The 12,390-nt window shown below is 51.3% G+C and overlaps 1 protein-coding gene across 2 annotated transcripts in view; it reads right to left on the bottom strand.

Moving 5' to 3' along the window:
- Window positions 1-12,150, bottom strand: part of BCAT1 (branched chain amino acid transaminase 1) — a 42,013-nt gene extending 29,863 nt beyond the window's left edge. Inside the window, exon 1 of one of the 2 annotated variants that reach the window (XM_073650524.1) lies at window positions 12,023-12,150. In XM_073650524.1, the coding sequence (XP_073506625.1) occupies window positions 12,023-12,112 (90 nt within the window). In that variant the 5' untranslated portion in view covers window positions 12,113-12,150. The remainder of the gene's footprint in view (window positions 1-12,022) is intronic. The other variant, XM_073650526.1, reaches the window with a different exon arrangement.
- Between the last annotated feature and the right edge of the window lie 240 nt (window positions 12,151-12,390).

Below are 12,390 nucleotides of genomic sequence, written 5' to 3'. Positions count from 1 at the left end.
CCCTGTATACAGATACATGAAAAGATTCTGTCTGCAGCCACCACTAGGGGGAGCTCCCTGTATACAGATACATGATAAGATTCTGTCTGCAGCCACCACTAGGGGGAGCTCCCTGTATACAGAGATACATGATAACATCCTGTCTGCAGCCACCACTAGGGGGAGATCCCTGTATACAGATACATGATAACATTCTGTCTGCAGCCACCACTAGGGGGAGCTCCCTGTATACAGAAATACATGATAAGATTCTGTCTGCAGCCACCACTAGGGGGAGCTCCCTGTATACAAAGATAAATGATAAGATCCTGTCTGCAGCCACCACTAGGGGGAGCTCCCTGTATACAGATACATGATAAGATCCTGTCTGCAGCCACCACTAGGGGGAGCTCCCTGTATACAGAGATACATGATAATATTCTGTCTGCAGCCACCACTAGGGGGAGCTCCCTGTATACAGAGATACATGATAAGATCCTGTCTGCAGCCACCACTAGGGGGAGCTCCCTGTATACAAAGATACATGATAAGATTCAGTCTGCAGCCACCACTAGGGTGAGCTCCCTCTATACAGAGATACATGATAAGATCGGTCTGCAGCCACCACTAGGGGGAGCTCCATGTATACAGAGATACATGATAAGATTCTGTCTGCAGCCACCAGTAGGGGGAGCTCCCTGTATACAGAGATACATGATAAGATTCTGTCTGCAGCCACCAGTAGGGGGAGCTCCCTGTATACAGAGATACATGATAAGATTCTGTCTGCAGCCACCACTAGGGGGAGCTCCCTGTATACAAAGATAAATGATAAGATCCTGTCTGCAGCCACCACTAGGGGGAGCTCCCTGTATACAGAGATACATGATAAGATACTGTCTGCAGTCACCACTAGGGGGAGCTCCCTGTATACAGAGATACATGATATGATTCTGTTTGCAGCCACCACTAGGGGGAGCTCCCTGTATACAGAGATACATGATAAGATCCTGTCTGCAGTCACCACTAGGGGGAGCTCCCTGTATACAGAGATACATGATATGATTCTGTTTGCAGCCACCACTAGGGGGAGCTCCCTGTATACAGAGATACATGATATGATTCTGTCTGCAGTCACCACTAGGGAGAAATCCCTGTATACAGATATACATAAGATCCTGTCTGCAGCCTCCACTAGGGGGAGCTCCCTGTATACAGAGATACATGATAAGATTCTGTCTGCAGCCACCACTAGGGGGAGCTCCCTGTATACAGAGATACATGATAATATTCTGTCTGCAGCCACCACTAGGGGGAGCTCCCTGTATACAGAGATACATGATAAGATCCTGTCTACAGCCACCACTAGGGGGAGCTCCCTGTATACAAAGATACATGATAAGATTCAGTCTGCAGCCACCACTAGGGGGAGCTCCCTCTATACAGAGATACATGATAAGATTGGTCTGCAGCCACCACTAGGGGGAGCTCCCTGTATACAGAGATACATGATAAGATTCTGTCTGCAGCCACCAGTAGGGGGAGCTCCCTGTATACAGAGATACATGATAAGATTCTGTCTGCAGCCACCACTAGGGGGAGCTCCCTGTATACAGATATACATGATCAGATCCTGTCTGCACCCACCACTAGGGGGAGCTCCCTGTATACAGAGATACATGATAAGATTCTGTCTGCAGCCACCAGTAGGGGGAGCTCCTCACCATTTCTAGGATCTCTGCTTGCTGTCATGAATTGAGACGTAAAATCTACTAAAGAGTTGCCGACAATTAGGATAGAAGGATTGAGCTTTAAGCGCAATCACCTGGGGATATTCTTATCCCCGTCCGGTGGTATTTTCTGCAGTGTCAGAGCGTGGTCTCAGAATGGTCTTGAGATCATCAGTCTTGCTCATTCCTCAGCGCTCGGACCCCTTCAGCTCCTCAGGAACGATGGGGGGTCTGTTTTGCAGATAAGAGGAGGGAGCTGGAGTTTTGCTGAACAAAGTGAAATTACACAAGAATGAAGTTCAACACAGTAGGGAGGAGTCACACTGACAGCTAAGACCCCCAAAGGGCAGAGTGTCACCTTAGGACCCCTCTACAGCACCTCCAGTCATCCAGGGCAGCAAGCAGAGACTTGTCTACACTCCAGAGACTTCCTCCAATCAGAGCAGTCGAATCTGCGCCCTCCTCTATCTGCAAAACTGGATCCTGATCATAAATTACAAGGATCAGTCATGAGGAAAACCATCTGTACATAACTGCAGGCACATGAGCCGAGCGAGAGACGTGGTACTGTGCAGAGGAGATACAGGGATTACACCCCGTATACAGGACAGGGTACTGTGCAGAGGAGATACAGGGATTACACCCCGTATACAGGACAGGGTACTGTGCAGAGGAGATACAGGGATTACACCCCGTATACAGGACAGGGTACTGTGCAGAGGAGATACAGGGATTACACCCCGTATACAGGACAGGGTACTGTGCAGAGGAGATACAGGGATTACACCCCGTATACAGGACAGGGTACTGTGCAGAGGAGATAGAGGGATTACACCCCGTATACAGGACAGGGTACTGTGCAGAGGAGATAGAGGGATTACACCCCGTATACAGGACAGGGTACTGTGCAGAGGAGATAGAGGGGATTACACCCCGTATACAGGACAGGGTACTGTGCAGAGGAGATAGAGGGGATTACACCCCGTATACAGGACAGGGTACTGTGCAGAGGAGATAGAGGGGATTACACCCCGTATACAGGACAGGGTACTGTGCAGAGGAGATAGAGGGGATTACACCCCGTATACAGGACAGGGTACTGTGCAGAGGAGATAGAGGGGATTACACCCCGTATACAGGACAGGGTACTGTGCAGAGGAGATAGAGGGGATTACACCCCGTATACAGGACAGGGTACTGTGCAGAGGAGATAGAGGGATTACACCCCGTATACAGGACAGGGTACTGTGCAGAGGAGATAGAGGGGATTACACCCCGTATACAGGACAGGGTACTGTGCAGAGGAGATAGAGGGATTACACCCCGTATACAGGACAGGGTACTGTGCAGAGGAGATAGAGGGATTACACCCCGTATACAGGACAGGGTACTGTGCAGAGGAGATACAGGGATTACACCCCGTATACAGGACAGGGTACTGTGCAGAGGAGATAGAGGGATTACACCCCGTATACAGGACAGGGTACTGTGCAGAGGAGATACAGGTAATTCACCCCGTATACAGGACAGGGTACTGTGCAGAGGAGATACAGGGATTACACCCCGTATACAGGACAGGGTACTGTGCAGAGGAGATACAGGGATTACACCCCGTATACAGGACAGGGTACTGTGCAGAGGAGATACAGGGATTACACCCCGTATACAGGACAGGGTACTGTGCAGAGGAGATACAGGGATTACACCCCGTATACAGGACAGGGTACTGTGCAGAGGAGATACAGTGATTACACCCCGTATACAGGACAGGGTACTGTGCAGAGGAGATACAGGGATTACACCCCGTATACAGGACAGGGTACTGTGCAGAGGAGATACAGGGATTACACCCCGTATACAGGACAGGGTACTGTGCAGAGGAGATACAGGGATTACACCCCGTATACAGGACAGGGTACTGTGCAGAGGAGATACAGGGATTACACCCCGTATACAGGACAGGGTACTGTGCAGAGGAGATACACGGATTACACCCCGTATACAGGACAGGGTACTGTGCAGAGGAGATAGAGGGATTACACCCCGTATACAGGACAGGGTGCTGTGCAGAGGAGATACAGGGATTACAACCCGTATACAGGACAGGGTGCTGTGCAGAGGAGATAGAGGGATTACACCCCGTATACAGGACAGGGTACTGTGCAGAGGAGATAGAGGGATTACACCCCGTATACAGGACAGGGTACTGTGCAGAGGAGATACAGGGATTACACCCCGTATACAGGACAGGGTGCTGTGCAGAGGAGATACAGGGATTACACCCCGTATACAGGACAGGGTACTGTGCAGAGGAGATACAGGGATTACACCCCGTATACAGGACAGGGTACTGTGCAGAGGAGATAGAGGGAATACACCCCGTATACAGGACAGGGTACTGTGCAGAGGAGATAGAGGGATTACACCCCGTATACAGGACAGGGTGCTGTGCAGAGGAGATACAGGGATTACACCCCGTATACAGGACAGGGTACTGTGCAGAGGAGATAGAGGGATTACACCCCGTATACAGGACAGGGTACTGTGCAGAGGAGATAGAGGGATTACACCCCGTATACAGGACAGGGTACTGTGCAGAGGAGATACAGGGATTACACCCCGTATACAGGACAGGGTGCTGTGCAGAGGAGATACAGGGATTACACCCCGTATACAGGACAGGGTACTGTGCAGAGGAGATACAGGGATTACACCCCGTATACAGGACAGGGTACTGTGCAGAGGAGATAGAGGGGATTACACCCCGTATACAGGACAGGGTACTGTGCAGAGGAGATAGAGGGATTACACCCCGTATACAGGACAGGGTGCTGTGCAGAGGAGATAGAGGGATTACACCCCGTATACAGGACAGGGTACTGTGCAGAGGAGATACAGGGATTACACCCCGTATACAGGACAGGGTGCTGTGCAGAGGAGATAGAGGGGATTACACCCCGTATACAGGACAGGGTACTGTGCAGAGGAGATAGAGGGATTACACCCCGTATACAGGATAGGGTACTGTGCAGAGGAGATAGAGGGATTACACCCCGTATACAGGACAGGGTACTGTGCAGAGGAGATAGAGGGATTACACCCCGTATACAGGACAGGGTACTGTGCAGAGGAGATACAGGGATTACACCCCGTATACAGGACAGGGTGCTGTGCAGAGGAGATAGAGGGGATTACACCCCGTATACAGGACAGGGTACTGTGCAGAGGAGATAGAGGGATTACACCCCGTATACAGGACAGGGTGCTGTGCAGAGGAGATACAGGGATTACACCCCGTATACAGGACAGGGTACTGTGCAGAGGAGATACAGGGATTACACCCCGTATACAGGACAGGGTACTGTGCAGAGGAGATAGAGGGAATACACCCCGTATACAGGACAGGGTACTGTGCAGAGGAGATAGAGGGAATACACCCAGTATACAGGACAGGGTACTGTGCAGAGGAGATAGAGGGAATACACCCCGTATACAGGATAGGGTACTGTGCAGAGGAGATAGAGGGGATTACACCCCATATACAGGACAGGGTACTGTGCAGAGGAGATACAGGGATTACACCCCGTATACAGGACAGGGTGCTGTGCAGAGGAGATACAGGGATTACACCCCGTATACAGGACAGGGTACTGTGCAGAGGAGATACAGGTAATTCACCTCGTATACAGGACAGGGTACTGTGCAGAGGAGATACAGGGATTACACCCCGTATACAGGATAGGGTACTGTGCAGAGGAGATAGAGGGATTATACCCCGTATACAGGACAGGGTGCTGTGCAGAGGAGATAGAGGGATTACACCCCATATACAGGACAGGGTGCTGTGCAGAGGAGATACAGGGAATACACCCCGTATACAGGACAGGGTGCTGTGCAGAGGAGATACAGGGATTACACCCCGTATACAGGACAGGGTACTGTGCAGAGGAGATACAGGGATTACACCCCGTATACAGGACAGGGTACTGTGCAGAGGAGATACAGGGATTACACCCCGTATACAGGATAGGGTACTGTGCAGAGGAGATAGAGGGATTACACCCCGTATACAGGACAGGGTGCTGTGCAGAGGAGATAGAGGGATTAAACCCCGTATACAGGACAGGGTGCTGTGCAGAGGAGATACAGGGATTACACCCCGTATACAGGACAGGGTGCTGTGCAGAGGAGATACAGGGATTACACCCCGTATACAGGACAGGGGGCTGTGCAGAGGAGATACAGGGATTACACCCCGTATACAGGACAGGGTACTGTGCAGAGGAGATACAGGGATTACACCCTGTATACAGGACAGGAGGAGCGGTACTGTGCAGTGTATATATACAGGACAGGAGAAGAGGTACTGTGCAGTGTATATATACAGGACAGGAGGAGTGGTGCTGTGCAGTGTATATATACAGGACAGGAGGAGTGGTGCTGTGCAGTGTATATATACAGGACAGGAGGAGTGGTACTGTGCAGTGTATATATACAGGACAGGAGGAGTGGTACTGTGCAGTGTATATATACAGGACAGGAGGAGTGGTACTGTGCAGTGTATATACAGGACAGGAGGAGTGGTACTGTGCAGTGTATATAGACAGGACAGGAGGAGTGGTACTGTGCAGTGTATATATACAGGACAGGAGGAGTGGCACTGTGCAGTGTATATATACAGGACAGGAGGAGTGGCACTGTGCAGTGTATATATACAGGACAGGAGGTGTGGTACCGTGCAGTGTATATATACAGGACAGGAGGAGTGGTACTGTGCAGTGTATATGTACAGGACAGGAGGAGTGGTACTGTGCAGTGTATATATACAGGACAGGAGGAGTGGTACTGTGCAGTGTATATATACAGGACAGGAGGAGTGGTACTGTGCAGTGTATATGTACAGGACAGGAGGAGTGGTACTGTGCAGTGTATATATACAGGACAGGAGGAGTGGTACTGTCCAGTGTATATATACAGGACAGGAGGAGTGGTACTGTGCAGTGTATATATACAGGACAGGGGGAGTGGTACTGTGCAGTGTATATATACAGGACAGGAGGAGCGGTACTGTGCAGTGTATATATACAGGACAGGAGGAGTGGTACTGTGCAGTGTATATATACAGGAGGAGCGGTACTGTGCAGTGTATATATACAGGACAGGAGGAGTGGTACTGTGCAGTGTATATATACAGGACAGGAGGAGTGGTACTGTGCAGTGTATATACAGGACAGGAGGAGTGGTACTGTGCAGTGTATATATACAGGACAGGAGGAGTGGTACTGTCCAGTGTATATATACAGGACAGGAGGAGTGGTACTGTGCAGTGTATATATACAGGACAGGGGGAGTGGTACTGTGCAGTGTATATATACAGGACAGGAGGAGCGGTACTGTGCAGTGTATATATACAGGACAGGAGGAGTGGTACTGTGCAGTGTATATATACAGGAGGAGCGGTACTGTGCAGTGTATATATACAGGACAGGAGGAGTGGTACTGTGCAGTGTATATATACAGGACAGGAGGAGTGGTACTGTGCAGTGTATATACAGGACAGGAGGAGTGGTACTGTGCAGTGTATATATACAGGACAGGAGGAGTGGTACTGTGCAGTGTATATATACAGGACAGGAGGAGTGGTACTGTGCAGTGTATATATACAGGACAGGAGGAGCGGTACTGTGCAGTGTATATATACAGGAGGAGTGGTACTGTGCAGTGTATATATACAGGACAGGAGGAGTGGTACTGTGCAGTGTATATATACAGGACAGGAGGAGTGGTACTGTGCAGTGTATATATACAGGAGGAGTGGTACTGTGCTGTGTATATATACAGGACAGGAGGAGTGGTGCTGTGCAGTGTATATATACAGGACAGGAGGAGTGGTACTGTGCAGTGTATATATACAGGACAGGAGGAGTGGTACTGTGCAGTGTATATATACAGGACAGGGGGAGTGGTACTGTACAGTGTATATATACAGGACAGGAGGAGTGGCACTGTGCAGTGTATATATACAGGACAGGAGGAGTGGTACTGTGCAGTGTATATATACAGGACAGGAGGAGTGGTACTGTGCAGTGTATATATACAGGACAGGAGGAGTGGTACCGTGCAGTGTATATATACAGGACAGGGGGAGTGGTACTGTGCAGTGTATATATACAGGACAGGAGGAGTGGTACTGTGCAGTGTATATATACAGGACAGGGGGAGTGGTACTGTACAGTGTATATATACAGGACAGGAGGAGCGGTACTGTGCAGTGTATATATACAGGACAGGAGGAGTGGTACTGTGCAGTGTATATATACAGGACAGGAGGAGTGGTACTGTGCAGTGTATATATACAGGACAGGGGGAGTGGTACTGTACAGTGTATATATACAGGACAGGAGGAGCGGTACTGTGCAGTGTATATATACAGGACAGGAGGAGCGGTACTGTGCAGTGTATATATACAGGACAGGAGGAGTGGTACTGTGCAGTGTATATATACAGGACAGGGGGAGTGGTACTGTACAGTGTATATATACAGGACAGGAGGAGTGGCACTGTGCAGTGTATATATACAGGACAGGAGGAGTGGTACTGTGCAGTGTATATAGACAGGACAGGAGGAGTGGTACTGTGCAGTGTATATATACAGGACAGGAGGAGTGGTACCGTGCAGTGTATATATACAGGACAGGAGGAGTGGTACTGTGCAGTGTATATATACAGGACAGGAGGAGTGGTACTGTGCAGTGTATATATACAGGAGGAGTGGTACTGTGCAGTGTATATATACAGGACAGGAGGAGTGGTACTGTGCAGTGTATATACAGGAGAGAAGTGGTAGCTGAATGCAGGGAGTGTAATCAGGCAGATCTCACATTGTCAGTGGGTCTTATCTGTTGCTGCCACTCACATGTGACCTTTCAGCAGTGCCCCGTCTTGGGGGGAGCTGTAGTTGTGTCACTGGTTGCAGCTGGCTCCCCTGGAGGACCTCTAGGCATCAGAAGGCATGGTGGGAAACCTGCAGGAATTCTGGCTGTGCAGGTCCCATCCGCTGTGTCCAGGTCATTGCTCTATGGCAGAGTGCCAGGATACACAAATAATCGCACTCTCCGCAGAGGACCTGGCACCCAGAGGTGCCGAATATCTGGCAGCCGTTCCCTTTCTGCAATAAAGGTCAATAAATGGCGACACCTCGTCCTTCCCCGATGCAGGACAGGGCCATGTTCACTATATTCTCCTCCTGGATCAGCTGCAGGGTAATAGGACGGAGCTGAGGACCCGGAGCAGCGCAGGAGCAGAACAATATATATGTATACACGGTATACGGAGGCAGTAGCGCAGGAGCAGAGCCTGGAGTATATATTCTATGTATAGATGGTATATGGAGGCAGTAGCAGAGCCTGGAGTATATATTCTATGTATAGACGGTATACGGAGGCAGCAGTGCAGGAGCAGAGCCTGGAGTATATATTCTATGTATAGACGGTATACGGAGGCAGCAGTGCAGGAGCAGAGCCTGGAGTATATATTCTATGTATAGATGGTATACGGAGGCAGTAGCGCAGGAGCAGAGCCTGGAGTATATATTCTATGTATAGATGGTATACGGAGGCAGCAGTGCAGGAGCAGAGCCTGGAGTATATATTCTATGTATAGATGGTATACGGAGGCAGCAGTGCAGGAGCAGAGCCTGGAGTATATATTCTATGTATAGATGGTATATGGAGGCAGTAGTGCAGGAGCAGAGCCTGGAGTATATATTCTATGTATAGACGGTATACGGAGGCAGCAGTGCAGGAGCAGAGCCTGGAGTATATATTCTATGTATAGATGGTATACGGAGGCAGCAGCGCAGGAGCAGAGCCTGGAGTATATATTCTATGTAGTTCAGTGGTTAGCACTGTACTATATATAGGGCAGCACGGAGGCTCAGTGGTTAGCACTGTACTATATATAGGGCAGAACGGAGGCTCAGTGGTCAGCACTGTACTATATATAGGGCAGCACGGTGGCTCAGTGGTTAGCACTGTACTATATACAGGGCAGCACGGTGGCTCAGTGGTTAGCACTGTACTATATATAGGGCAGCACGGAGGCTCAGTGGTTAGCACTGTACTATATATAGGGCAGCACGGAGGCTCAGTGGTCAGCACTGTACTATATATAGGGCAGCACGGTGGCTCAGTGGTCAGCACTGTACTATATATAGGGCAGCACGGAGGCTCAGTGGTTAGCACTGTACTATATACAGGGCAGCACGGTGGCTCAGTGGTTAGCACTGTACTATATATAGGTCAGCACAGTGGCTCAGTGGTTAGCACTGTACTATATATATAGGGCAGCACGGTGGCTCAGTGGTTAGCACTGTACTATATATATAGGGCAGCACGGTGGCTCAGTGGTTAGCACTGTACTATATATAGGGCAGCACGGTGGCTCAGTGGTTAGCACTGTACTATATATAGGGAAGCACGGTGGCTCAGTGGTTAGCACTGTACTATATATAAGGCAGCACTGTGGCTCAGTAGTTAGCACCCTACTATATATAGGGCAGCACGGTGGCTCAGTAGTCAGCACTGTACTATACATAGGGCAGCCAGGTGGCTCAGTGGTTAGCACTGTACTATATATAAGGCAGCACTGTGGTTCAGTGGTTAGCACTGTACTATATATAAGGCAGCACTGTGGTTCAGTGGTTAGCACTGTACTATATATAAGGCAGCACTGTGGCTCAGTAGTTAGCACTGTACTATATATAAGGCAGCACTGTGGCTCAGTAGTTAGCACCCTACTATATATAGGGCAGCACGGTGGCTCAGTGTTAAGCACTATTTTCAAGGACATTTGCAAGGAGTTTGCATTTTCTCCCTGTGTTTTGTGCGTTTCCTCCACATTTTCCAGTTTCCTCCCACACTCTGATAGGGAATGTGGAGTATGAGCCCCATTGGGGACAGTAATGACGATACAGCGCTGCGCAATATGATGGCACTATAAGTAAAGTAAAGTGAACCACAGCTGCAGATGATCATAGCTCCAGGCCTGATACTGTGCCATGTGGAGGACATGTGTTCCTGCAGAGCACGTGTATGTCAGTGTATGGGGGGGCTACATTACTGGGGGTGCAGAGACTGATACATTGTATACAGCAGATGACACAGTGCAGAACAGACTGTGTATATAGTGGAGGCGATACTGTATATATGAGCCCCTTGTCCTGCCCCATAATATATATATATTACACACACAGTAACCTCTCCTGGATCAGTGACAAGTGGAGCGTGCAGCTTGTCCTACCAAGTGTGGTGCCAGCTGCCTCCCTCTTACCTCCCTGCCCGGTGTGTGGTGCCAGCTGTCCTCCCTCTTACCTCCCTGCCCGGTGTGTGGTGCCGGCTGCCCTCCCTCTTACCTCCCTGCCCGGTGTGTGGTGCCGGCTGTCCTCCCTCTTACCTCCCTGCCCGGTGTGTGGTGCCAGCTGTCCTCTCTCTTACCTCCCTGCCCGGTGTGTGGTGCCGGCTGTCCTCTCTCTTACCTCCCTGCCCGGTGTGTGGTGCCGGCTGCCCTCCCTCTTACCTCCCTGCCCGGTGTGTGGTGCCGGCTGCCCTCTCTCTTACCTCCCTGCCCGGTGTGTGGTGCCGGCTGCCCTCTCTCTTACCTTCCTGCCCGGTGTGTGGTGCCGGCTGCCCTCTCTCTTACCTCCCTGCCCGGTGTGTGGTGCCGGCTGCCCTCTCTCTTACCTCCCTGCCCGGTGTGTGGTGCCGGCTGCCCTCTCTCTTACCTTCCTGCCCGGTGTGTGGTGCCGGCTGCCCTCTCTCTTACCTCCCTGCCCGGTGTGTGGTGCCGGCTGCCCTCTCTCTTACCTCCCTGCCCGGTGTGTGGTGCCGGCTGCCCTCTCTCTTACCTCCCTGCCCGGTGTGTGGTGCCGGCTGCCCTCTCTCTTACCTTCCTGCCCGGTGTGTGGTGCCGGCTGCCCTCTCTCTTACCTTCCTGCCCGGTGTGTGGTGCCGGCTGCCCTCTCTCTTACCTCCCTGCCCGGTGTGTGGTGCCAGCTGTCCTCTCTCTTACCTCCCTGCCCGGTGTGTGGTGCCGGCTGCCCTCCCTCTTACCTCCCTGCCCGGTGTGTGGTGCCGGCTGCCCTCTCTCTTACCTCCCTGCCCGGTGTGTGGTGCCGGCTGCCCTCCCTCTTACCTCCCTGCCCGGTGTGTGGTGCCGGCTGCCCTCTCTCTTACCTTCCTGCCGGTGTGTGGTGCCGGCCGCCCTCTCTCTTACCTCCCTGCCCGGTGTGTGGTGCCGGCCGCCCTCTCTCTTACCTCCATGCTTCTCTCTGCAGGGAGATCCCGGGGACACGTTGCAGAGTCCCGAGAAAGTAACTGAGCTCTGCCTCTGCTGGAGGATGACATCAGCCGGGGGTGTGATCTACTGCACAGAGCCGGGCATGAGGAGGAGTGCCGGCTGCTGACACCCAGCCTGACACAGAGGATACCACCCTGCACCGACTGACCTGCACAGAGGATACCACCCTTCACAGAGGATACCACCCTGCACTGACCGACCTGCACAGAGGATACCACCCTGCACTTACTGACCTGCACAGAGGATACCACCCTGCACTGACCGACCTGCACAGAGGATACCACCCTGCACTTACTGACCTGCACAGAGGATACCACCCTGCACC

Source organism: Phyllobates terribilis, unplaced genomic scaffold (assembly GCF_046119375.1).
Source record: "Phyllobates terribilis strain yellow unplaced genomic scaffold, ASM4611937v1 Scaffold_10__3_contigs__length_209671492, whole genome shotgun sequence".
Lineage (NCBI taxonomy): Eukaryota > Metazoa > Chordata > Amphibia > Anura > Dendrobatidae > Phyllobates > Phyllobates terribilis.
This window is presented reverse-complemented; position numbering and strand designations above follow the sequence as displayed.